Here is a 27,673-nt window from a genome sequence, read left to right as displayed (position 1 = left end):
GACTGATGCTGAAGCTGAAGCTCCAATACTCTGGCCACTTGATATGAAGAACTGACTCATTGGAAAAGACACTGATACTGGGAAAGATTGAAAGCAGGAGAAGGGGATGACAGAGGATGAGATGGTTGGATGGCATCACTCACTCGATGGATATGAGTTTGAGCAAGCTCCAGGCGTTGGTGATGGACAGGGAAGCCTGGTGTGCTTCAGTCCATGGGGTCGCAAAGAGACAGACACGACTTAGAGAATGAACTGAACACATTGTCTGGGCTTCCCAGGTGGCGCTAGTGGTAAAGAATCCGCTTGCCAAGGCTGGAGAAGCAAAAGATGAGGATTCGATCTCTGGGTTGCAAAGATCCCTTGAAGTAGAAAATGGCAACCTGCTTCAGTACTCTTGCCTGGAAAATTCCATGGACAGAGGAGCCTGGCGAACTACACCCCATGAAATTGCAAAGAGTCAGACACGACTGAACTACTGAGCATACACACACGCACCCACTGTCTCAGTACTATTCATTCTAAGGACTGACAATTCTCTTCTAGAGTGCAACATACACCATACATTAACCTTAACTGTGGATATGTTTCTGGATTATTCATTCTACTCCATTGGTCTATTTTTCTATCCCTGAAAAATGATATACTGTCTTGACTACTATAGATTTATAATAGCCTTCTTATCCAATGGATCAAGTTTTCTCCCTTATTCTTCTACTTAAAAGGGTAATGGTTATCCTTGGCCTTTTGGATTTCCATATGAATTTTAAAATCAGTTTGTCAGGATACAGGATGCTTGGGGCTGGTATGACCCAGAGGGATGGTACGGAGAGGGAGGTGGGAGGGGGTTCAGGATGGGGAACACATGTACACCCGTGGCAGATTCATGTTGATGTATGGCAAAACCAATACAATATTGTAAAGTAATTAGCCTCCAATTAAAAAATTTAAATTAAAAAAATCAATTTGTCAATATCCACCAAAAAACATTCATTGGAATTGCATTAAATTTAGAAATGAATTTGGGGAGAATGGGCATCTTTTGTGTTCATATTTACTACTGTATATCTTCCCATTCTTATATTCTTTTAATGTCTGAGAATAAGGTTTTATCATTTTTTTCTGTAGAGTCTTGCACATCCTTTATTAGATGTGTTTCTTGGTATTTTATATCAATTTCTTTTCAGTTTGTTGCTGGTATGGAGAAATATATTGGATTTTGGACTATTGAGCTTTTACATCCAGGGTCTGTGCTAAAATTCTCGTATTAATTTAAATAGTTTATCTGCCAAATCATTTGTATTTTCTATGAACATAATCATATATATAAATAATGACAGTTTTCTGTTTTCTTCTTTACAATTCTTATGCGTTTTTCTTGTTTTGCATACTAGCCAGAACACTCTGAACAATGTGGAATTACAGTGGTTATCAGGGCATCCTTCTCTTATTCCTGATCTCCAAGGGAAAGTTTTCAACATTTTATCATTTAGTATGTTCACAGTAGGGCTTCCCTGGTGGCTCAGATGGTAAAGAATCTGCCTGTAATGCAGGAGACCTGGGTTCAACTCCTGGGTTGGGAAGATCCCCTGGAGGAGAGCACAGCAACCCACTCCAGTATTCTTACCTGGAGAATCCCTTGGACAGAGGAGCCTGCCAGGACGCAGTCCATGGGGTCGCAAAGAGTTGGACATGACTGAGCGACTAAGCACAGCACAGCATGTTCACAGTCTTTTAGAGATTAAGGATGTTCCCATCTTCTCTGACTTTGCTAAGAATTTCTACCATTAAAGGATGTTTAATGTTATCAAATGAATTTCTACAGCTATTGAAATGATCACATTTCCCCCCCCTTTATTCTATTAATGTGATAAATTAAAAAGCTGGATTTTCTAATTTTAACTCAACTTTACATTCCTGAGTCAATTTCTATTTGGTCATGATTTATTATGTTCCATGAATATTCTAACTACACATCTCTTGGTGCACTGTGCACACATTTCTTTCTGTGCTACATATATAAGAGCTGGAGAAGGAAATGGCAACCCACTCTAGTATTCTTGCCTAGAAAATCCCATTGATGGAGGAGCCTGGTAGGCTACAGTCCATGGGGTCACAAAGAGTCGTACACGACTGAGCGACTTCATTATTCATTATATGTAAGAGTGGAATTGCTGGGTCATAGAGTGTGGAACGGAGAAGGCAATGGCACCCCACTCCAGTACTCTTGCCTGGAAAATCCCATAGACGGAGGAGCCTGGTAGGCTACAGTCCATGGGGTCATGAAGAGTCGGACACGACTGAGCAACTTCACTTTCACTTTTCACTTTTCACTTTCATGCATTGGAGAAGGAAATGGCAACCCACTCCAGTGTTCTTGCCTGGAGAATCCCAGGGACGGGGGAGCCTGGTGGGCTGCCATTTATGGGGTCGCACAGAGTTGGACACGACTGAAGTGACTTAGCAGCAGCAGCAGCAGAGAGTGGAAGTTGCTTTCAAGGAAAGAGTATGACTTTAGGTGCATTTAGTTAAGGCTTTAGCAGGACCTGTACGGGGAAAACACTCAGCAAGCAATTAAAAACATGGAACTGGAGTTTGAGTAAAAGACAGATGCGGATTTGGAAGGCATAAAGTTTGTATTTGAAGCCAATGGAATGGAATGCTCTGTGTAGGGCAGGATCACAGAAGAGAGAAAAGGACTCTAGATCAACAGGTGGAAAACACCTGTAGCTAGGAGGCAGGAGGACAAAGAGTCAGTAGAAAGAGGCATTACTTCAGATGGGTGGGAGGAAAACTGTGAGTATCAAGCTTTGAACACTATGGAGAAAAATGAGGTCCTTAGATTTGGTGACTAAAAAGCATTCTCACTATTTTCTCCATTGCTATAGTTGCTGCTACAGCTACTGCTATGCTTCTTCGTTCATTTGCTTTTAATATTAACAAAGTTCTTTAGTACTTTTGGAGTCATGCCAATTTGCAGGACTGTTATCACCCTGGCAGCTGCTAAGAACATTCTCTACCATCCCACAGAAATACTCCAGACAGAGTACTTAATGAGCACTTACTAATTATAGGCCTATCAGTCAAAATTATGACCTCCAAAATAGAAGGCTTTGGAAAGTCAGCTGAAGGTGCATGTGTCACAGCACAAAGCTGTCACACAAATGGAGAGAGAGGGAAAAAAATAGGCTCCCTTTAAAAACTATTAATTTTACAGAATTGGGTAGCTGAGGTTTGGGGACTTGACATACCTAACTTTCCTTCATGCTACCTCTTGCAACTCCTGTCACTATTTAAGGCTCCTTTCAAAGGCTACTGGAGAAAAATCATGAGGAAAGAGAAAGGGGAAGAAAAGGGAAGGTCAGCCAAATTATGTGGATAGAAATGCCAAAGAAAAGTTTGGGAAGATTTCAGTACTTTGTGCTTGTATCCTCTGTGCATGGAATAAAGCAACATATACACTATACATCATTAGGTACACAGATGCTGCTGCTGCTGCTGCTAAGTCGCTTCAGTCGTGTCCGACTCTGTGCGACCCCATAGACGGCAGCCCACCAGGCTTCCCGTCCCTAGGATTCTCCAGGCAAGAACACTGGAGTGGGTTTCCATTTCCTTCTCCAATGCATGAAAGTGAAAAGTGAAAAGTGAAAGTGAAGTCGCTCAGTCGTGTCTGACTCTAGCGACCCCACGGACTGCAGCCTACCAGGCTCCTCTGTCCATGGGATTTTCCAGGCAAAAGTACTGGAGCAGGGTGCCATTGCCTTCTCCGAGGTACACAGCAACAACCCTCAAATGTGCCATGAATGTTCTTCCATAAGATAAATGTTTATAATATTTTCACTCTATTCCATGATAAGGAAAGACAATTAACCTTGCAGAAAACATCTCATTAGTATAACAAAAGGTCAAAAAGCAATTCAAAATGGGAGTAAGAAATGAATGACAAAAAAAACACACAAAAACTAGAGTGGATAACTTTCAAACCAGAAGAAAACAAAAATGAAAAAACAAAGAGGAACAAAACAAGAAAGGAAAAATTAACCCCAAATACAGCAGTAATCTATGGTTTTTAATCACTATCTTTAATAGATAAGTAAATCTATTTCTATTAATATTTGGTAGGTGAAAAACAAAAACTAGATATGGGCTATTTATAGGAGGCACACCTAAAACACATAAATGACTAAGATAAAAGGATTAGAAAAAATATATGTATCAAATAACAACAAAAAATCTATCTAGCAAAATTAATATCTGGCAAAACAGAACTTAAAGGAGAAAGACAGAAAGAATAAAGCAGAACCTAACTAGATGATAAAAAGAACAAGGAAGCTATAATAATTTTGAACCTGTATGCACTGAATAACGTAATTTCAAAATTCAGAGTCACATTTTTATAACAGATTCACCATCATTAAAGATTTCTACTTCTCTCAAAAAGTTATCAATAAGGTAGGCAAGAAATATATATACATTAAAAACAGTAAATATTAAAAAAAATAAAAAATAAAAACACTAAAGATTAAATCCACACTAAAAACACAGCCTGATCTAGTATCTATACAAAGAATATTACACTCAATGAATAGAGAATACACACTTATTTTGAAATGTAACAGTACAAAAATTGATTACAAAGAGACTATTAACCTTGTATTCCTGGTGGTAAGAGATCTGCTAATACTATTGGCTCTGTTTTTTTTTTTTTTTTAATTTTTTATTTGTATTTATTTGGCTGTGCAGGGTCTTAGATGTAGGATTTTTGGTCTTCATTGCAGCATGTGGGATCTTTAGTTGTGGCACGTGAACTCTTAGTTGCAGCATGTGGGATCTAGTTCCCTTACCAGGGATTGAACCCAGATCATTGCATTGGAAGCATGGAGTCTTAGCCACTAGACCACCAGGGAAGTCCCTATTGGTTCTCTTAGTTCAGAGACTGAGACAGTCTGAGCTTCATGTGGCCAAGTCAGGAACAGCTGGTCAACAGTCCCAAAGTACATGTCAGATTCAGTACATGTCAGAAAGAAGGCTTTCTGATGAATCAGGAAACATGAAATAAATGAAATCACTTCAAACTCCACATTTTGGGATTCAGAAGCAAAACCACTTAAAACACAGTAAAACAAGAAAAAAATCTGTGAGTTTTATTTTCCAGTTTTCTGTTCGTCCTTGGTTCATTTTTCTATCCATTGCAAACAATCAAATCATTTTAACGTCCATCTTCCATTTCTGTTGTACTTTCACGGATATTATTACTTGATCCTTACATTAAATCTGTGAGGTTGAAAAAGTATTACTATTCTTAGCTACTAAACTCAAGTAAATGAAACCAGCCTCCCGCCCATCACCAGAAAAAAAAAAATCCTTTAATCATAGAAGTGCCAGATCTTGTTGAAAAATATTGGCATATAATTCTGGATATCCAACAGCATGTTTGTAGCACCCACACATATCCCTAACCCACTAACATAAAGCCCATTTTTGCCACCAGGGCTTTATGAAAGTGCTAGAAAATTAAGGCTCCCTCAACCCTCACAGTCCTCAACCCAGAACTGACGGGATCTGTCTACGAAATGCTTCAGCTTCCTCACCCTCAGGTAGGAGAATTCTGAGTTTCTTATACCACCTCCCAGAGATCCTCAGTAGTTTTAAGTTCCAGTAGCACCTGATATTAGCTCCTTCCCATGTCCGTCTCATTTCCTCACCCTACTCCAGTGTTTCCTTCACCTCTCAGTTAAATGATTTGCACTTGAATCCTTGTCTTGAGATCTATGTCTACAGGAACTCAAACTAAGACAATCTTTCACACTTTAAAAAAAATTGCATCATGTTTTGCACAATTTGTACTTACTGCTTTTTATTGCTGTTGTTACACTGGGTCTTTGTTGCATCAGGCTTTCTCTAGTTGCAGTGCAAGGGTTTCTCATTGTGGTGCTCAGGCTTCTCTAGTTGTGGTATGTAGACTTACTTGCCCTGTGGCATGTGGGATCTTAGTTCCTCGACCAGGGATCAAATCCATGTCCATTGCATTGGAAAGCGGATTCTTCTCTTTTTAACAATTTTATTTATTTACTTTAATTTTTGGCAGTACTGGGTCTTCATTGTCACAAAGGTTTTTCTCGAGCTGCAGCAAGAGGGGACTGCTCTCTAGTTGCAATGTGCAGGGTTACCACTGTGGTGGCTTCTCTCGTTGCAGAGCATGAGCTCTAGAGCAGGCAGGCTCAGTAGTTGTGGTTCCCAAGCCCTAGAGCACAAGCTCAGTAGTTGTGGCGAATGGGCTTAGTTGCTCTGCAGCAGGTGGGACCTTCCCAGATCAGGGATTGAACCTGTGTCTCCTGCATTGCCAGGTGGATTCTTAACCACTAGACCACCAGGGAAGTCCCTGTACTTACTGCTTAATGTCAGAGATAATTAAGTCATTAACATTTCATTTTGATCTTCTGAAATATAGGGAATTTATTGTAAAATATAACCAATGAACACAGTATTTAGTGAGCACCCTCAGCATGCATAGCTGGGTACTAATGGTCTTATGCACAATATGACACCATAGAATAAGAGCTGTACTAGGCTATTGCAGAGGGAGAAAGTACTAAAGAAGAGTAGACTATTTAAGGTCGGAATTCAGTAAGGACATGGGGCCAGGAAGGGGTTAGCAATTCTTCATATTATGGTTGTCACAAATGATTTGTCTATGTATGCTCTAAAAAGTTGCATAGGTCAACTCTCCAAAGGCATCCTGAGACTGCAGTGGGGTTTCCAGGCAGCAACTGCAACATTCAACACTGTCACTTTCAGTGGGGACTGCTCTTTCTCTGGAGACCTTTCATGAAAGCAGCGACTGTCTGGGCAAACCTGCCCACTCTTGTATCTGTGTTTTAAAAGGCCAAATCCATTCTAAAGTAAATAAGGCTTTTTTCCCAGGAAGAATAACTTTGAATTCTCTGCAACATGTGGGCTCTGCTTTTGGAATTATTGTTTTTTTCCTCTAGGGGGATATTATACCCTTGTCTGAATAAATGAAGCTCATATTAAAAACTGTGGCAATGAGGGAAACAAGAAAATCAGAAGGAAACAAGTGCTTAAAATAACCAGGAAAGAACCTCCCTTGTTCTTTCTTGTTCTTGTTCCAGAAAGTGGCCAGTGCATGCAGACAAGGCAAAGAGTTCTTGCTCACTTAGGATCAAAATGGATGGGCTCAGCAGAGTCAGATACCAGTTATACTGAGCATCACAAACTTTTTATCTTTTATTGTTTTCAAACTTCACATGGCATATCTGGAAGTCAAGCACTGTCTTGCCTTGGGTAGAGACTAGAGAAGAACTCTAGACCAATAGCTTTCAAGGGGCAAATTCCTTTTCATGTAGACTATGTCTTACTTGAATCTTCAATATATAAAGCAGATTTAAAAGTGGTATTTGTCTAAATGTATTTTATAAATTCTAAGTCAGATAAGCAGCACTCAAGGTTTACCAAAAAAGAAAGAAAGGTAAAAAAGAAAACATAAAACCTACAACTGTGTGTAATATGATGTTGACATAATGAGAACTATTACAAGTTCTTTTATTTGGGGATGATGACATATAACTGAGCACAGCACACATGAATGGGGGCAGTATTTTACATGAGGACCAATCTACAAGCTTAAATTACTCGGCGTGGGGGGGGTGCGGGGGGTGGGGGAACCACCACCAGCAAAACAGAAACACATGACAAAGCTGTAAACTTCCAAAATAATAACACATTTACACGAATATGACTCCAGTAAACAAATGAACATACCAGAAAGAAAAACTGCATAGAGGATGCTGTGGTGAGCCACCCAGACCTCCCCTTCAGGACAGACATGCCCATCCCCCAGGTGCAGTGTTTGAGGCTGACAGCTGTCAGCTGAGGCCTCATCTGGGAACTGCTGTCAGCCAAAGAGAGCCACCTCACCCAAAGTCACACACCCAATGGCAGGCAGCTCACACCCAATGACTGGTGGGTGAGGAGGCATAAAGCCTTCACCCCCATGCTTCAAGGAAGACAACAGGGGAGGGCCATCCCAGCCACAGAGCTAAATGATTTGAGCTGAGGCCTTAGCTGTGACTGACTCCTCCTCCTGATGAATCCTGCTGCCTTCATTCCCCCACAAAAGCACTCCACCACTACCTTCTGCAGGGAAACACCTGCCTCAGTTTCCCAGACAGTTGAAGGAACAACATATACCCATGTAGCCTACACCTGGATCCAAGAAGCACTCTCCTTTTACTATGTTTTAACGCTTTCTCTCCATATACATGTAACATATATAAGTGTTTTATACACACACACACAGTTGTTGTTGTTTTATGGATGTAAGAGTTGGACCATAAAGAAGGCTGAGTGCTGAAGAATTGAGGCTTTTGAACTGTGGTGTTGGAGAAGACTCTTGAGAGTCCCTTGGACTGCAAGGAGATCCAACCAGTCCATCCTAAAGGAAATCAACCCTGAATATTCATTGGAACGACTGATGCTGAAGCTAAAGCTCCAGTACTCTGGCCACCTGATGTGAAGAGCCAACTCACTGAAAAAGACCTTGATGCTGGGAAAGACTGAGGGCAGGAGAAGGGGGCGGCAGAGGACGAGATGGTTAGATAGCATCACTGACTCAATGGACATGAATCTGAGCAAAACTACGGGAGATAGTGAAGGACAGGGAAGCCTGGCATGCTGCAGTCCATGGGGTCACAAAGAGTCAGACACGACTTAGCGACCAAACAACAACATATATATAGGGCTTCCCTGGTGGCTCAGTCAGTAAAGAATCTGCCTGCAATGCAGGAGTTCTGAGTTTGGTCCCTCAGTATATACACACAACTTCCCCTAATTTTTACTGAAAATCATCAAATCTACAGAAGGATTAACACCACAAATAATCATATACTCCCACTGAGATTCAGTAATTATTAGCATACTTTCTTTTTCCCTATCTTTTCTTTTTGCTATACAATTTGAAAGTAGGATTGAAGACATAATCTCACGTGTCTCCTAAATACTTTTGCAGGCACCACTCAAAAATAAATGCAATCTACACCACCACAATGCTATCATCACACCTAAGAAAATGAACAATCATTCCATTAATGAGAGGTTAAAGTTTTTTAATGCTGCTTTCAATGATACTCTAATCAACCATTTTTGAAATCCCTGGGGTTTCTTAGAATAAAGTTTGAAAGCTATTTTTCTAGAGTAATAATCTAGAAAGCACAGGCCCATTTGAGAAAAAAGAGTCAATCTTTAATATAAGAACAACAAAGCTTGACTCCCTCTGCCACCCCTCAATAGACCCAAATAGTATTCAATAATAGCCTTGTGTATCATACTCATCACACATTAGAATACTTGCTTGCATACGCAGATGCATGCTAAAGTCTATGAATTAGTTACTATGCTTTAGTGACTGACAAGCTGGTAAATGTGCCTATGTGAACACTTCTGTTCTTAAGCCCACAGTTTGTAAATTTGGTGACAACTTTACTCAGTATTTTTAAGCACTGGCTTCCCCAATGGTAAAGAATCCACCTACAATGCAAGAGATGAGGATTCGATCCCTAGGTCAGGAAGATCCCTTGGAGAAGGAAATGACCACCCACTCCGGTATTCTTGCCTGAAAAGTTCCACAGACAAAGGAGCCTGGTGGGCTAGTCCAAAGGGTTGCAAAGAGTTGGACACAACTGAGCACACTGAGCACATTCTTAGGCAGATCAAAATGGTGTTGAAACTGTAATTACTCTTGGAGCCCAGTAAGTAAGCACAGATATAAGTACAGGATACCACATTGCCAGGCACTGCAAAAACATATCAATATATTACATCTTCCATAAATAGGCACCATTCATCACTTAAGTAAACCAATTAATTTGAAAATGCAAGCGTTAATAGAGAAAAGTGATATCCACTAAAATGAATATTTTATTTCAGTAACATCACTTTAAAGAAAGTGACTTACCTAGAAATTCACTTAAGTGGTGCCATTAAAAACTTGAAGTATCAACATTCTTGAGAAATGAATATGTTAGCAATGTAAATATATTAGTGCCTCCTCAGGCTGGGCTTGAATGGGCCTGTCCAAGTCAGATATCTCAGTTAAGCAGGACCTTTATCTGGTCATCTGGGCTTCCCTCATAGCTCAGTTGGTAAAGAATCCACTTGCAATGCAGGAGACCTGGGTTGGATTCCCGGGTTGGGAAGATCTGCTGGAGAAAGGATAGGCTACCCACTCCAGTGTTCTTGGGCTTCCCTTGTGGCTCAGCTGGTAAAGAATTCACCTGCAGTGTGGGAGACTTGGGTTCGATCCCTGGGTTGGGAAGATCCCCTGGAGTAGGGAAAGGCTACCCACTCCAGTATTCTGGCCTGGAGAATTCCATGGACTCTACAGTCCATGGGGTCGCAAAGAGCCAGACATGACTGAGCGACCTCCACCTTCACTTTTATCTGGCCATTTAGGGATAAGGGTAACATATTGGTCCTTTAATATATATGTTATTAATGGTCCTGGTAATAGATATGTTCCTTTTTCTCTACGTGTCTGTCTGTCTCCCCCCACCCGCCAACCCGACCCATTCCCACATCACTCTTTCTGTGTTTGAGATGGGGAAAGAGGAGAAACCTACCATTGACTACATCTTGAAGGCTGGAAGTTGGCATTTCCTTTAAACAGACATCTAAAATAGCTTTTGTTTCTTGATGGAAGGAGAGTTTGAGGGAGAATGGATACATGTGTATGTATGGCTGAGTCCCTTTGCTGTCCACCTAAAACTACCACAACATAGCAAATGAAGCAACTGACAAACAACTAATCTCAAAAATATACAAGCAACTCCTACAGCTCAACTCCAGAAAAATAAATGACCCAATCAAAAAATGGGCCAAAGAACTAAATAGACATTTCTCCAAAGAAGACATACAGATGGCTAACAAACACATGAAAAGATGCTCAACATCATTCATTATCAGAGAAATGCAAATCAAAACCACTAAGAGGTACCATTTCACGCCAGTCAGAATGGCTGCGATCCAAAAGTCTACTAGCAATAAATGCTGGAGAGGGTGTGGAGAAAAGGGAACTCTCTTACACTGTTGGTGGGAATGCAAACTAGTACAGCCACTATGGAGAACAGTGTGGAGATTCCTTAAAAAACTGGAAATAGAACTGCCTTATGATCCAGCAATCCCACTGCTGGGCATACACACTGAGGAAACCAGAAGGGAAAGAGACACGTGTACCCCAATGTTCATCGCAGCACTGTTTATAATAGCCAGGACATGGAAGCAACCTAGATGCCCATCAGCAGATGAATGGATAAGAAAGCTGTGATACATATACACAATGGAGTATTACTCAGCCATTAAAAAGAATACATTTGAATCAGTTCTAATGAGATGGATGAAACTGGAACCTATTCTACAGAGTGAAGTAAGCCAGAAAGAAAAACACCAATACAGTATACTAACGCATAAATATGGAATTTAGAAAGATGGTAACAATAACCCTGTGTACGAGACAGCAAAAGAGACACTGATGTATAGATTAGTCTTATGGACCTGAGCACCACAACTAGACAGTAGCCCCCACTTGCCGCAACTATAGAAAAGCCCCTGTAGCAACAAAGACCCAGCACAACCAAACATACATTTTAAAAATTAAATATAAAGAAGAAGTATATGGAGAAATGGATAAAACCCATTTCCCGTGATGCAAAATAATGAAGTGGCAACCAAACAATTCCTATGAGCTCCAGGGGGACCTAGAAGGAGTAGAGATCAGAGCTGCTCCATCTCAATGGGTCCTGTGGACAGAAATAAGGATCGTTCTGGGCCAACGACTAAAGAGCAGAGGGGACAACTAGCTATCTCAGCTGAGGGCTAAGAAAAATGGCAAGAAAGCGATTTTGAAACCTCTCCCCAGCCATAGCACTGTGTAAGACCCCTGTAACTACGGATAAAAACTCCCGCCAGTTGGTATTCTCCCCAACCTACTATCTGCATTCACATCCTAGGGGCTCTTCTCGCAGTTGTAGGAAACTCACATGCCTTGAATAACTAATGCTAAGTTTCCACTCCAGCGCGTGGAGGCTGAAACCCGAGCCTAAGAGCGACGTCATCAAGATGGCGTCACAGGTCGCTCCGATTTCGCTCACCCTCACAGGAACCACCAATCATTCGTGAAGAGGACACCACTGAGGGGAGCCTAGAACGCGGGGGTGAGGCTGAAGCACCCTCTGCACCGCAGAGCCCCAGATACCGCGTGGAAAGTTCGGGGAAGAGGCTCCACACACCACCCTGCCCCTCCCCCATGCCCGCGCAGCTCCTCACTGCTGTCTCCCCCGAGTCTCTGAGTCCTCAGGTGGGAAAGGGGCTGGGGGCAGGTGGTGGCAGGAAGCCAGTGACAAAGTGGGTCACTTTGTGGGAGCCCCTATTCCAGTGTCGCCCCACAGGGCTTGCCCACTGGGAGTCAGACTGTGACTCAGAAGGGGCCGAGGGACTGGCAACAACCCAGCACTTGTACCGGGGCTGAGACCGTACTTGCAGCGCCCGAGCAGTAGTCCCAAGCAGCCCCTGCGCTCAGCTGCAGCACTTTGACCAGGCCCCTTGGTGGGGCCCTCAAACGAGGATTTCTGCCGGCCCCAGAGCCTGACTTGCCTACTCAGGCAAGCGCTGAGGAAAGCGTCTCCTGGCCGGTCTCTCCAGAGGAGCAGACACCTGGACGCTGGGACGCCAGCCGTGCGGGAGCTGAGAATGGGTTGGCGGGGCTGAAAACCTCCCGAGAACAGCCGGAACCTCGTGAAGGGGTCCCGTGCTACCGCCCAAGGTGGAGAGGAATTCAGAGCCGAACCCTGCCTGGAAAGCCTGGCATTACCCGACCCGGTCTGCGCAGCCTAGTGAACTAAAACCTAGCCCTGCCCACTGGGGACTCCCGGGGACGGGGCGGGGCGGGGGTCTTGGCCCAAAGCGGCTGGCGAGATCACCTGAAAGCTGTGAAATCAAAATAGGAATTGTTATATAGAAAAAGTGTCTCTTGCCCATCTGTGTTGGTGTCCTGAGATTTAAACCTGTCACCCGCCAATCTTTCAAATTAATTTCACTGATCATTTGAGATTCCCAATTATTCCATCTCAGAGTGAATGTGCAGGCGATTTTTTAATCATGGTGAAAAAAATTCATTGCAAATTTAACGTGAGTTAAAATAAATTGGGGTGAAGGAAGGAGTGACAAGCACTTTACTTTTCTACACAGGAATGAATGTGGTTAGATCGCCACTATTGCCTAACGTTGCAAAGATATCACTTCACTAGATGTGGATATGGGCTATAAAGGAAAGTAAAAGCCAGAGCTAAACATTGAAGCCTTGCTGACCAAAATTAAAATATTGGCATATATTTAAATAAATATTAAAAGTATAAAATAATATTATATGCTTTAGTAACACTTGTTTTACCCAGGAAGGACAAAACATTTCCAAAGTTTTCAAGATCCCTACAGTTATACCCACAATGGTAAATTATTGTTACTGGATTAAACTATTCTGTTTGCTTATCAAGCAAGAAAGCAAACATTCTAACTGTGCCACATTAATGAACCTGGCTGCAAATGTTATCATTAAATTAAAAATGCTATGCAGAAAGTGTTAGTCGCTCAGTAGTGTCCACTTTGCCACCCTAAGGACTTTAGCCCGCCAGGCTCCTCTGTCCATGGGATTCTCCAGGCAAAAGTACTGGAGTGGGTTGCTATTTCCTTCTCCAGGGGATCTTCCCAACCCAGGGATCAAACCCAGGTCTCCCACATTGCAGGCAGATTCTTTTATGATCTGAGCCACCAGGGAATAGGTATAGATGACATTAGTAAAAGTTCTATAAAATTACATGAAAAAAAAGCATCTATTAAGAAAACAAGATGTTTATTTATTGTATTTATTTCAAAAACAATACACTAAAGATATATTTATCAAAAACAAGTCTTATGAACAGGCATTTTAAATGTTTAATATTGGACTAATACAATAACAAAACTGACCTGTGAAATTTTGAACATTGTTGTTGTTCTGGATACAAAAGGTATAATTTAGTTTAAATAAGATCTGAAACACCTTTATGAAACTTATTTTGCTCAATGGGTATGATATTAAAATTATGTATATATGGAAGTGAAGTGAAAGCTACTCAGCTGCTCTTTTTGACCCCATGAACTGTAGCCCACCTGGCTCCTCTATCCATGGGGATTTCCCAAGAAAGAATAGAATACTGGAGTGGGTTGCTGTTTCCTTCTCCAGTGTGTATATAACTATGACTCAAACTGTGGGGACAATTTTAAACACTTTTTAAAAAAATGTGCATTCTAATCTGTGCTATCTAATATAATAACCACTATCCACATGTGACTATTTAAATTTTAATTTTAATTAGCTAAAATGAGATACAATTTAAAAGGTAATTCCTACATCTAAGTAGCCACATCTCAAAGTACTCAAAAGCCACAGGTGGCTACTACCATGTTGGGCAATGTAAAATCATAGAATTTTGCCAACACAATGGAAAGTTCTATTGGACGGGGCTGGTCTAGTAACTAATGTAAACAAACACCATAATAGAGCTAACTATATAAATCTTGAAAAATTTCTGCAAATATGCAGTTTTTGTTTTTGTAATTCTACTTCTAATACAGGAAATATTTGAGATACCACAAAATACAAATCAAATTTTAAATCTGCATGTACAATTTGAAAGTTAACCTTGCCTAGGGTATAAATTAACGTTTATATATTAACTGTATTACTAATAGTTTGTAAAATTATTTGCAAAATAATAGTGAATCGTGAAGCCAAAGACTAATTTGGATGAATTAATCTGAAATTAAGAATCTGCAAAATTTTTTGGTTATATGTAAGCCATACTGCCCTTCTGAAACAGTGTAGCTTAACTCAAGCTCTGTACTGCAGAATCACTTGACATACTGAGTGTCAATACCAGCAAGTTCCCATGCTTGGTATTATGGTTTGCCTAACCAAGTATGGCTCTATGTCACTACTTATATCTGCATCACTAACACTCAGATTACATCTGTCATTAAGAACTAAATGTACTATTTTCACTCTACATTAAAACAGCAATAATAACAATCTAGCTTAACTCAAGCTCTGTACTGCAGAATCACTTGACATACTGAGTGTCAATACCAGCAAGTTCCCATGCTTGGTATTATGGTTCGCCTAACCAAGTATGGCTCTATGTCACTACTTATATCTGCATCACTAACACTTAGATTACATCTGTTATTAAGAACTAAATGTACTATTTTCACTCTACATTAAAACAGCAATAATAACAATCTAGCTTAACTCAAGCTCTGTACTGCAGAATCACTTGACATACTGAGTGTCAATACCAGCAAGTTCCCATGCTTGGTATTATGGTTCGCCTAACCAAGTATGGCTCTATGTCACTACTTATATCTGCATCACTAACACTTAGATTACATCTGTTATTAAGAACTAAATGTACTATTTTCACTCTACATTAAAACAGCAATAATAACAATCTAGCTTAACTCAAGCTCTACTGCAGAATCACTTGACATACTGAGTGTCAATACCAGCAAGTTCCCATGCTTGGTATTATGGTTCGCCTAACCAAGTATGGCTCTATGTCACTACTTATATCTGCATCACTAACACTCAGATTACATCTGTCATTAAGAACTAAATGTACTATTTTCACTCTACATTAAAACAGCAATAATAACAATCTAGCTTAACTCAAGCTCTGTACTGCAGAATCACTTGACATACTGAGTGTCAATACCAGCAAGTTCCCATGCTTGGTATTATGGTTCGCCTAACCAAGTATGGCTCTATGTCACTACTTATATCTGCATCACTAACACTTAGATTACATCTGTCATTAAGAACTAAATGTACTATTTTCACTCTACATTAAAACAGCAATAATAACAATCTAGCTTAACTCAAGCTCTGTACTGCAGAATCACTTGACATACTGAGTGTCAATACCAGCAAGTTCCCATGCTTGGTATTATGGTTCGCCTAACCAAGTATGGCTCTATGTCACTACTTATATCTGCATCACTAACACTTAGATTACATCTGTTATTAAGAACTAAATGTACTATTTTCACTCTACATTAAAACAGCAATAATAACAATCTAGCTTAACTCAAGCTCTGTACTGCAGAATCACTTGACATACTGAGTGTCAATACCAGCAAGTTCCCATGCTTGGTATTATGGTTCGCCTAACCAAGTATGGCTCTATGTCACTACTTATATCTGCATCACTAACACTTAGATTACATCTGTTATTAAGAACTAAATGTACTATTTTCACTCTACATTAAAACAGCAATAATAACAATCTAGCTTAACTCAAGCTCTGTACTGCAGAATCACTTGACATACTGAGTGTCAATACCAGCAAGTTCCCATGCTTGGTATTATGGTTCGCCTAACCAAGTATGGCTCTATGTCACTACTTATATCTGCATCACTAACACTCAGATTACATCTGTCATTAAGAACTAAATGTACTATTTTCACTCTACATTAAAACAGCAATAATAACAATCTTTAGGAGTTTACTACCATTCTCTTATTGAGAGGTTCTTATTGGAATACTGCCCATCACTTTACTCATAAAATGAAACATCGCCTATCTTCCTAATGCAATTCTGCCTTCCTTGTGGGCAAAAAAAGAACGTAGGTTATTTCTTTAAGTGTGAATACTGATCTACAATGCTACTACAACAGGCTAATTTTGGAGTTAATAACTTGAGAAACTTACAGGGTGGTACAATAGCAAAAAAGAAAAGGTTGGACGGCTAACATTTAGTCAGCTAAGTCGGGATCTTTTGGCTTGGACTCTGTTGAAGGAGTTGTTGGTGGAAGTAACTGTATTTCATATGTGGGCCACTCCAGGTTACATCTAAGACTATAGATACAACTATTGATAGCCATCACACACAATTTCCAGTCGTATCCATTTTCTGATAGATCACAAGTCGGGTAGATTTCCTGGAGAAACTCTGGTGGTAAAGTCCAAAAATATGACAATCAATTAGAAATCACTTCTCAGAGAAATGAATTTATTCAACCTTAGTACTATTTCTCTTTCTGTGAAAAGGTCATTAAGACTTTAATTAAAACACATGGACTGTAACTTTCATTAAATTAGCTGAACAATCTTTTCATCTGAAAGGATAATAATATGAAATAGCACCATTCTTCAATCACACACACACACACACACACACACACACACACACACACAAACCAATATCCCATCATCTTACTATGTAACCAGGATGGAAACCCTCTGCTCTCTTCAGTGCCCAATATAAACTTTCCTTATTCTTAAATTTATCAAACACACATCTAGCATGTTATTCATTGTATCATAAAGACATGCTATTAATAATAAGGCTCTAATACACCAGAGGCTGCAGTGTCTTTCATAATTTTAGAGGCAAGAAGCTGTGACTGCTAAATTCTTTGCCACTGCTTGGTTTATCTCAGACAAAAGAAATAAGAGTCTTTAGATCTTGCAGTTAAATGAAAACTTCTGTAACAAAATGTGACAGGGCAACATACCTCAAGGAGCACTCTTAGAGAAAGTGGGAGGACAAAGGGAAAGGTGGGGAAGACAGGTGTTAACCAGAAGAACAGAGCTGCTCTTAGATACTTTCTTAGGTAATTTCCTAAGGACCTTTGAGCTCTTAGAAAAAGATCTGGCAATCACTACAGGCCAGCATTACTTGGCTACATTAATGTCATCTGCTTTTCAATAGGATTAATAGGCTGGAAAAAGGGTAAACTATTAGGAGATCCAACCAGTCCATTCTGAAGGAGATCAGCCCTGGGATTTCTTTGGAAGGAATGATGCTAAAGCTGAAACTCCAGTACTTTGGCCACCTCATGCAAAGAGTTGACTCATTGGAAAAGACTCTGATGCTGGGAGGGATTGGGGGCAGGAGGAGAAGGGGATGACAGAGGATGAGATGGCTGGATGGCATCACTGACTCGATGGACGTGAGTCTCAGTGAACTCCGGGAGTTGGTGATGGACAGGGAGGCCTGGTGTGCTGCAATTCCTGGGGTCGCAAAGAGCTGGACATGACTGAGTGACTGATCTGATCTGATCTGATCTTGTCAGTAATTTTTATATTGATTACATGTTGAAGTGATGATATTTAATATATTCTGGTCAAATAATATAGATTTTTAAAATTTAAATAACAGGCTGGGAAATCAAGACAATGCCATAAACACAGTGTATGTCCAAATTTTTTAGCATGTCATGTGACAAAGTAAAAAAGCTTTCATATTCAAAGGGCTAACAGATCAGTGGTAGCCTGGAAGGAGGCTTTAGTGGTATAACACTGGATTCAGCATCAAGTTCTATCCTGCTTCATATTTTTATTAACAAAAAAGAAGTTATGGAAAGCAGGCTTGTCCCATCTCCCAAAGACAGCAAAACTGGGACAGATAATAGACTGGAAGACAAGTACCTGCAAAGCTTCCTATTGAAAGCTTTTATTTTATTATTGACTGCAATGAGGAACCGAAATTGGTTGGTTGTTTCCCAAAATGTATTATCTGAAACATTAGTCATAAAAGTTTCTTAGTGGGGAAAGATTTTGGTTGTGCACATAAGAAATGCTTAACTCCAGAGTTAGTCTCCACTGAAAAATCCCACAGTAAAGAGATATGGTGAATCAAAGGTGACAGATGCCGGTGGGAATGCCTGCTCTGAAAGATTCGCTGTATTAGAGGACCTAATGTACTTCCTATTGCTATAATAGAAATGGAGGGGAGAGGGGCAGGAGTAAGGGTTGTTTGCTCATTACAAATATACAGCCTATTAACTTTCTCCATATGGACCATTCTCTAAAGAGATCTTAAATTATAACTGAGCTCTCAGAGAGCATCACATACTAGTTTCTTATATGACATCAATATCTTTGGCTTCTGGACATATTTATCAGTGACTACTAATTTCCAGAAGAGTTCCCTCCAAATTATAAAATCTTAGGATAAAAAGTGAAATGAGAATAGAAGAATAATGAGGTTTACCCATTGCTGATACCAATCAGCAATCAGCAGTTAAAACACATTTTTTTAATTAGAAAGATTTCTTCTATAAACACCTTCATTTCCAAACTGGTTACAAACTGTTCTTTTTTTTTACTGTAAGGTAAGAGGAAATGGGTTTTGATTTTTTGCCTGGTGGGTTAGTTCAGTGATGTTTAAACTGCAAGTTGTGACCAATTTCTGGGTCGTGAAATCAGTAATAGCAGCACTTTTTTTACTAAAAGTTAATAGAATAGAAAATATTGAAACATAACTGTTATAGAAAGAGTAAGTTTTGTTTGTGAAATTTTTGCTTCAGTTTTTTAAAAAATCACACACACACTGAGTCACAATGTAAAACATATTTCTTACTATGGGTTGCAATAAAAAAAAAGTTTGAAAACAACTGGATTAGATGAGATAGCAAATGCTTACAAAAGTGCTGTAAGTCAGATTTCTTTAGTGTAGTGTGAAACACAAGTGTTCTTCAAATCTGATGGATGTGAAACGTGTGATATGAAGGCAGGAACCAGCCAACTGAGATTAGGCCAGGGCTCAGAACTGTATCTTTGCTGGGTACCAGTGACATAAGTAAGAAATATTCTGTTTACTGCTTGGTCTAAATTTAATATTTCACAGAGTTGCTGCTGGAAGCTTTATTATTTCATCTATTTATGTCATAGATAAAGACTATACTATGCTCATGTGCACAAGGGAAAACTAGCAAATTAACCTCCTGTACTATTGTTGACACTTCTGCAAACTGATAAAGCCCAGCAGCTTCAATTTTGATCCCCAGTAAATGAAGGTGTTTGAGTTTCCATTCATCTGGCAGTCCATACCAGAAGTCACAGTCGATAATGCCTTTCCTGTTCTAATAATGCTGCTCAAGACAGAGCAATTAGCCCCGAGAACCCAAAGGCAAAAAGAAACACATTCATGAACCTGCTCCTGTCACACCCTAATGGAATTAGTAAAAGAGCAGCCTCTCTCCTCAAAACTTACACAAACTGAATAAATTTTTCTTTATCCTCTCTAACACACTTTGCTTTTATTTATTCTCACATATTCAACATGTAACAAACCTCGAAGAGCATTAATCTTATTGGCGTTCAGGGAGTACACTCCAAACTCCGTACTGCCATGGACACTATTTATCAGGACTTCCTCTGTGAACAGGCTGAGAATAAGGTATCTGGCTGACAGATCTGGGCGAGACTTCTCTTTTGCTGTCATCAGAAGTGATTTTGGCATCTGTATATTTCTACGTGGATCTCCAAGATATTCTAGAAGCAAAAGAGAAAGATGTCGATTTTCATGGCAAATGTTAGGTTCAAGTTTTTTAAAACGTTGTAATAGAAAAGTTGATTTTGCTGAACTTTCAAGGCTCAAGAATTTGAGAGCTTGCATTTCCCCTTGAGTGTGGATTAGTGGATTTAACATTCATTAGCAGGATACACTCAAGGGGATATGCATTCAGCATGCACAATGCACAAACAGCGATCTTGAAGTCACCTCAGAATTCTGCCTATTACACTGTGCTAATGAATTGGAAGATTCAGTATAGTTAAGATGTCAGTTTTACCTAAGCTGATCTATCAATGGAATGAAGTTCAAATAAAAATTTCTACAATTAAAAAAATGAGAAATTGAGAGGCTAAAAAAATTAAAGCTTTAACTTTTTAGTGTATCATGAGACAGCATTAGAAATGAGACAGGAATCACTCCTGATACAATGGTACATGCTCTGATTGTTAAGAGAACAATTCAGTACTCTGCTACCTTTTAGGATATAATCAGTTTTAACATTACATTTGGTAACAAATTCTAAGTAATTATTTAAAATTAATTTTTATTGCATCAAAAATTCTAACTAGTTTTCCTTAATTGTTTTCCTACTTATAAAAAAGGCTTTTTCAAAATTAAGGATCATGATTCTTACTAAAATATTTATAATTTTTAAATGTAGGGTTTTTTATTTGGTATTGTTTATCATTCAAATATCAACAAACTTATCTTAGAATATTGTATTTTAGATAAGTTACTTGAACTTAAAAATAAATTTTAAGCCTGTTTTTATTTCTCAACTCTATAGCCTAATCATTACCGTCTTTCTTCAGTCCATAGTGATTAAATTAACCATACTTAAAAATATTATATTGTACATATAACAAAGAATTACTTGTTCAAGAAAATATATTAGACAAACATATGATTCTTACAATAAACATATTTTTCATCTTGGAAATCCATCATTTAAGGGGTGAGAGTATAAACTGTTGAATCACCCAGATCCAACAATTGGCAAGAGAGATTAAATTATTTTAAAAATTCACTCAGTGGGTCCAAAGACTTAACATCTGTAAGGTTAATCTAGCAATATATATTGAGTTCAGAAAAAAAGGTAAATACTATTTAACCTGGTAATTCAAATTCTGAGGATGTAATTTAAAAGAATCCAAAATATGTACAATTCTTCTTTTTTGGTGGCATGATTTTCATGATTGATGATTTTCTCTAAAAAGTCCTCAAATGAAAAACAAAAAATAACAACAAAAAGAGGGAAGTAGCTAAATAAATTATGTTATACTTACTCAATGAAATGTTATATGCCTGTTAAAATGAAATGATTATGAAGACTGGATATTCTTAAGGAAAAACATATATTTAAAAGAAGAGTAATTATACGGAGACCATAAGTCTTTAAAATGTTCATAAGAAAAAAATGCTGGGAGAAAATTAAAACATCCACAATAGTTTGTTAAGGTATCTTAATTGTGGAAACTTTTCTTTCCTCCGAAATATATTCCAGTTTTCAATAAAATGGCGTAATAGACTACACATAAATTGTGATGGCTGCCTGGCTCACCATCTGCTTAGCTGTCCTGTCCTCTGATTCTAGCTGAGTCAGGGTCAGAGACCTGTGACCTAAGCTGCCCAAACTGGATTCCCTCTCCTGGGAATCTGAACAATGACAACAGAAAACTAGAACCTAAAAATCATGGAAGATACAGACACAGAGCCCCAGAGATATCAGTGGACCCCAGATGCCATGGTCTCAGGGCTGCTCAGGCTCCTGCCTGTGGCTGTGTGTCCTCTGCTCCTTTTAATCTAGGAACTATTCACCCAGTGATTTTGTTGTGGTGGTATAATTTGACCAGAGTTTGTTTCCATGGTGTACATACAGCCTTATTATAATGGAAAAAATATACTATAAAGATACATTATTTAAATAATTTTGTCTGATCAGATTCATAGGTAATAGTCTACTTAGGGCTGATATGGAGGGCCAGGGAAAGACAGAAAACAGTTTTCCTACCTCAGGTGCCACTAAATTCCAGCATCCTGGGGAAAGGCAATGCAAGGTGTGAGTGCACAGTCACCTACAGAACCCACTCTACTTGACACTAACAAAGCAGGCTATGCCTCCACCACTTAGCTAGCAGTGAGGGCCAGTGTTCTGATGAACGAGATTCATTAATTCATGCAAAAACACTTTATGAAGCATCTACAATGTGCCTGGCACACACAGAGCAAGACCCCGAACTGCTCCTGGACCATCCAGCTGTAGCTCCTCTTTTACCTGCAGAGAAAGGTGACTAACCTGAGAGAGTTCACACCAGTCAAAGGAATCAGCTGAGAACCACTTTTCAAAGGAAAAATACTAGACTTAGTTTAATGTTAAAAACTATCAGTCTCAGAACTAGGTCTCTATAGTTCATTAACCACAGATATAAGAGATTTAAGTTGTTTGGCTTTCTCATGAAAATTTTCAAACACACATAAAAGTAAACAGAAAAATATAAGCCCCACAAATGTATCACTGAGATTCAACATTTATCAGCAAGAGAATTTTAACACTCACCTAGTGTTTCAGAAGAGACTGCTGTACCATCAGTGGAAGGTTCTTGAATTCCTTCAGGGAAAGCTCTGCTGTTCTGGGGAGAATTCCCATGTTCTCTTGTTTCTGAGATAGCTTCTGGCTGAGAAACCTGGAAACTACTTGCACCGTCATCACCATCTCTCTCATCATTCGAATCTCTTTTGTGTTTGGTAGGCCCTCCATTCTTATCAACAGTTTTCTGTTGAAACACAAAATTGTATCTATAAACAAAGTCCCATAGTGGGAAAATACGGACATGCTTCATCATCTACCAGAGCCCTCCAGGGTGATGAGGAAGCAACTGTTTCTAATCAGCTGGGCTGAAGCACATGAATCCTGTGTGGCATGAAATAAAACTATAGGTGGATTCCTCCTCCAGCTGCCATGACTCGCTGCTTCTTGGGGGACTTTGTTGTTGTTCAGTCACTCAATCACTGTCTGACTCTTCCTAATCCCACAGACTCCAGCACACCAGGCCTCCCTGTCCTTCACCATCTCCCAGAGTTTGCTCAAACTCATGTCCATTGAGTCGGTGATGCCATCCAACCATCTCATCCTGCCCTCAATATTTTCTAATATCAGGGTCTTTTCCAATGAGTAGGCTCTTCGGGGATTTAGTAGCAGTCTAATGAACTAAATGGGCTTCCCTGGTGGCTCAGTGTAAAGAATCTGCCTGCCAATGCCAGAAACGATTGTTCAATCCCTGAGTCAAGAAGATCTCCTAGAAAAGGAAATGGTAACACACTCCAATATTCTTGCCTGGAGAGTCCCATGGACAGAGGGCTACAGTCCATGGGGTTGCAAAAAGAGTCAAGACACCACAACTTAGTGACTAAACAACAACAAACAACAGTTGTTGGCACAAAATAAGTGCTTAATGAACATATCATAAATAAATGAATACATGAGTTTCTCAAAGATGACAACTTTGAGGTTGTTTTTTCTTTTTTTTCTCTTTCCCCAGTGGTCTTCTAATCTGGCTGTACATTTGAGCATTTGAATTACCCTAGAGATCTTGTGTTTTCTTAAAGCAGTGCTGGGGCCCCACTCACGGCAAATTCAACCAGAATCTCTGGTGGAGGGAGTGGGAGAGCTCCAGCATTACTTTTTTTTTTTAAGTGACTCACATGTTTTTAACATACACCTAGAGTTGACCACTGCTCTAGGTTAGGGCTTCTAGAACTTCAATGTGCACAAAAATCACCTGGGGGTCTGGCTAAAATTCAAATTCTGCTTCAGTTAGTCTGGTATGAAACTCAAGACTGCATTTCTCACAAGCTTTCCAGTGCTGCTGCTGGTCCACGGACCCACTTTGAGTAGTAAGGACCTATCCTTCCTCCTAATTAAGGACACAGCAGGCACTGGCAGATGCTGCTTCTCTTCTGATGCCTAAGCAATATTCAAATTACCATTTCCAGGCAGTATCATAATTTTACATTCAAATGTTTAAGGTGTAATTTTTGTAGGATATAAAAGGGAATGTGAAAAATAAGCAGATTTGGTTTCATACAGATGGTGCTTGAGTTATCACTGAAATCAAGCCATTCACCAAGAAAATATAAGCTCAGCTACAAATATTCTTGGCAAACAGTTTCCATCAACTTACTCTAGAGACACAGGAGTGACTAGATATGGTGAGAATAAAATGGAGGCTTTAGAGAGGTGGGTGGAAGTTAGGAATTGTCATTATGTTAAATGCTTCATCAGAAGGCAATAGACATGACTCTCTTCCCTACTGACCTGTTTGTGTTTAAAAAAAAAAAAAAAAAACTCAAATGCACTCTGAAGACAGGATCGTGAGAGAGAAGTCAGAGTCCCACTTACCATGTAGCTATACAGATTATAAAATATCTGTGAAAACTTAACCTCATGATATGCATCATTTTCACCAGTTTCTGCCATCACTGAAGGTGAACAAGTAATGAAGTACCTTCCTTTTCTTCTGTGCCATTCCTAACTACCATTAGAACAGCTAAGTAGCACCACAGTCTGCTCTTTTATGTGTTACTCAGTGGGATCCTGAAAAAGACTTGCCAAATATCTTTGTAGTTGAAATCTTTTTCTGGTGTAACCCTTGGCTTGAAATATACTAATTATAACACTGTATTTATTTTATCTTTAGGATATTTTTATGGGGCATAAAATGTCAAAGAGTTAAATAAACAGACAGGATGCAAGAGAACACACCTTGCCTCTAAATTAAATAAACAAGAATTTGAGCACATGGACTGAAGATCTTGTATGTCAATACAATCAGTTCTGGAGTTGTATGCAGTATGTACTTATACAGCAGTGACCATATTTAGATAAAAAAATCACTTACTAGTGTTCTTCTTGAACTTAAATTGCAGATCAGAGAATTGACATTGGAAATACAGGCTTGCCACTCTTCTCCATGTTCACTCAAATCATAGTTGGGAAAAACTGCTGCCAGATGTTCTGCAAATAGCACCAAGAATTCACGAAAATTAAGAGGGAAAGAACAAAGAAACTGACAAAAAATTTTATTTAAAATACTGAAATTTTCTCTTTCTCATTGTCATTCTTTTCTCTAACTAAGAGTTTAGGAATTCTACTCAAAGAGGATGCTTAGCTGAATATCTCATTTCTTCTAATGTGCAATTCCCTAAAACACTGACCTAAGGAGTCCATGATGAGGTTTTGGTGCTTTAGAGAAAAAAATGTGTTACAAAAAGTCAATTATTTCAGGTGTTAATACCCTTTAATAACCCTATGGATAAATTAGATCTAAACACAGAAGGAAACCTGTAAGGAGAAAACAGTATTATTACAAACATTATCACATCATGATCCAGTTACTTGTGCATATTACATGTCTATCTTCCCCACAAGCTACTCCCTCTGCCTAGAATACTCTTCCTGTTTTCTTTATGTAGCTAAGGAATCTTTCTAAATGTCTTGTCCTTAGGAAGTCCTCCCTAATACCCTCAAAGTAGGTGCTCTGCTCTCTGAGTTTCCACATTACCACACTGGAATGGAATTGATCTGTTTCCCCAATGTGCCCCTTTCTAGACTGTGAACTCCTGTGGTCAGAACTACTTATTCATTGTTGTATTCTTAGTGCCTATGAGTTCCAGGACCTCCATACACATTACTGGAAGACAAGAAGGCAGGAGGCCAGAGTGGGCCAGAGTGGATTAATTATGAGATGCTATTTCTGTGTTGTCAGTTCCTAGCAATGAAACGTGCTTTATTTTCCCACTTTTTCTTATTTTGGCTTTTTCTTTATTTTTTAGTGCCAAGTTTCAGCACTGAAGAATTGACCTAGTATTAACCATAAGCAACTATAACCAATAAAGTTTAAGAATTGACCTAGTATTAACCATAAGCAACTATAACCAATAAAGTTTACCTTATTTGATCAGTCTATGAACACGTTTTATTCTTTAGAAATTGCTACCCATTATACACTACTAAATTGTAAAAATCTAGGTTAGACAAGGTGAAAAAGTGAACAGTTCTAAGATTTACACACACTTCATTATTTCTTCAACTATCAATAACACCCATCAGATAACTAAATGAGCAAAGATCCTATAATGACTTTACATACATCTTTTTTTTTTCCCCCCATGCTGTGTGACATGTGGGATCTTAGTTCCCTGACCAGGGATCAAGCCCACACCCTCTGCAGTGGAAGCACAGAGTCTTAAGCACTGGACCTCCAAGGAAGTCCCTACATACCTCTTAATGCAGCTATTTTGTTTGGATCCAGGGATTGGCAACCTTGGGAACTGATACCTACTGAGGTGGAAGTCAGGATTTCCTTGGAGAACAAAATACGAACCAAGTAGCAGGCTGCGTGCCTAGGTATGGCCTTCTTTTGTACAGCCATCAAATGAGTATCACGCATTGTCACATTTCTTCTTGGATCACCAAGATATCCTTTAAAAATATAGGGGAAAATTAAAATCCTTGTTTTTTTCATGCAAGGTTACCAATAAAGTCTAAGAATATTAAGCTAATTGATTTTTAATTCACAAATTTTCTACTTGGGCGAATTTTTTTCTATACTTATTTCATCTTTTTCTTAAATGAGTCTATTTGATGCCATCTACATAACTGTTAGCAGGTTTCACCTTTGTTAGTCTTGAATTTGCTGTACTTGAACTAATCAGTTCATTGTCTTGAATAAATTTAATTCTTAGGCCACAGGTGCATATACAATCACGTTGCTCTGAGATCCCATTGCTCCCTTCTAAATTCTAAAAGTACACTCAGAGGTATATTACTGAGTGAGTATATGGTCCCTGAAGACAATTCAGAAAGTGTGAGTGGATATAATTTGAAAAATTTTTAAATAGCATTTATAAAGTATCTACTATATATCAAGCACTATGCTAAACATTTTACATCTATAAGCTCAGTTTCATCATCCTAACAACCTATTCTCACTTAACAGATGAAGAAACTGAAGCCCAACGGAGGTAAGTTATTTGAACAAGATCATGCTGCTGGTTATAGAGCTAGTTTTATAAGCTAAGTCTGTCTGGTGTTATGCCAAGTGCCTCAAACCTAATGTTTTCTATTGTTTTTTTCTCAACACAAAACTGAAACTATACCTTATATGTAGCTTGGATCCTGCTTTTTTCCAGTTATCATTATACTTTGCATATTTCTCCATTTTCTTTTTTTTCCAAGTCTGTATTCCTATCATCATGATTTTCCTGA

General features: G+C 39.1%; 1 protein-coding gene across 1 annotated transcript in view; it reads right to left on the bottom strand.

Moving 5' to 3' along the window:
* Positions 1-13,961: 13,961 nt before the first annotated feature.
* BEND2 (BEN domain containing 2) overlaps positions 13,962-27,673 on the bottom strand; it is a 62,985-nt gene continuing 49,273 nt past the window's right edge. Inside the window, exons 21-25 of the mRNA XM_061408845.1 lie at positions 26,687-26,887; positions 25,305-25,420; positions 22,964-23,180; positions 20,184-20,384; positions 13,962-17,055 (exon numbers count right to left, since the gene is read on the bottom strand). Of these exons, the coding sequence (XP_061264829.1) occupies positions 16,859-17,055; positions 20,184-20,384; positions 22,964-23,180; positions 25,305-25,420; positions 26,687-26,887 (932 nt within the window). The 3' untranslated portion in view covers positions 13,962-16,858. The remainder of the gene's footprint in view (positions 17,056-20,183; positions 20,385-22,963; positions 23,181-25,304; positions 25,421-26,686; positions 26,888-27,673) is intronic.

Source organism: Bos javanicus, chromosome X (genome assembly GCF_032452875.1).
Source record: "Bos javanicus breed banteng chromosome X, ARS-OSU_banteng_1.0, whole genome shotgun sequence".
Classification (NCBI taxonomy): Eukaryota; Metazoa; Chordata; class Mammalia; order Artiodactyla; family Bovidae; genus Bos; species Bos javanicus.
This window is presented reverse-complemented; position numbering and strand designations above follow the sequence as displayed.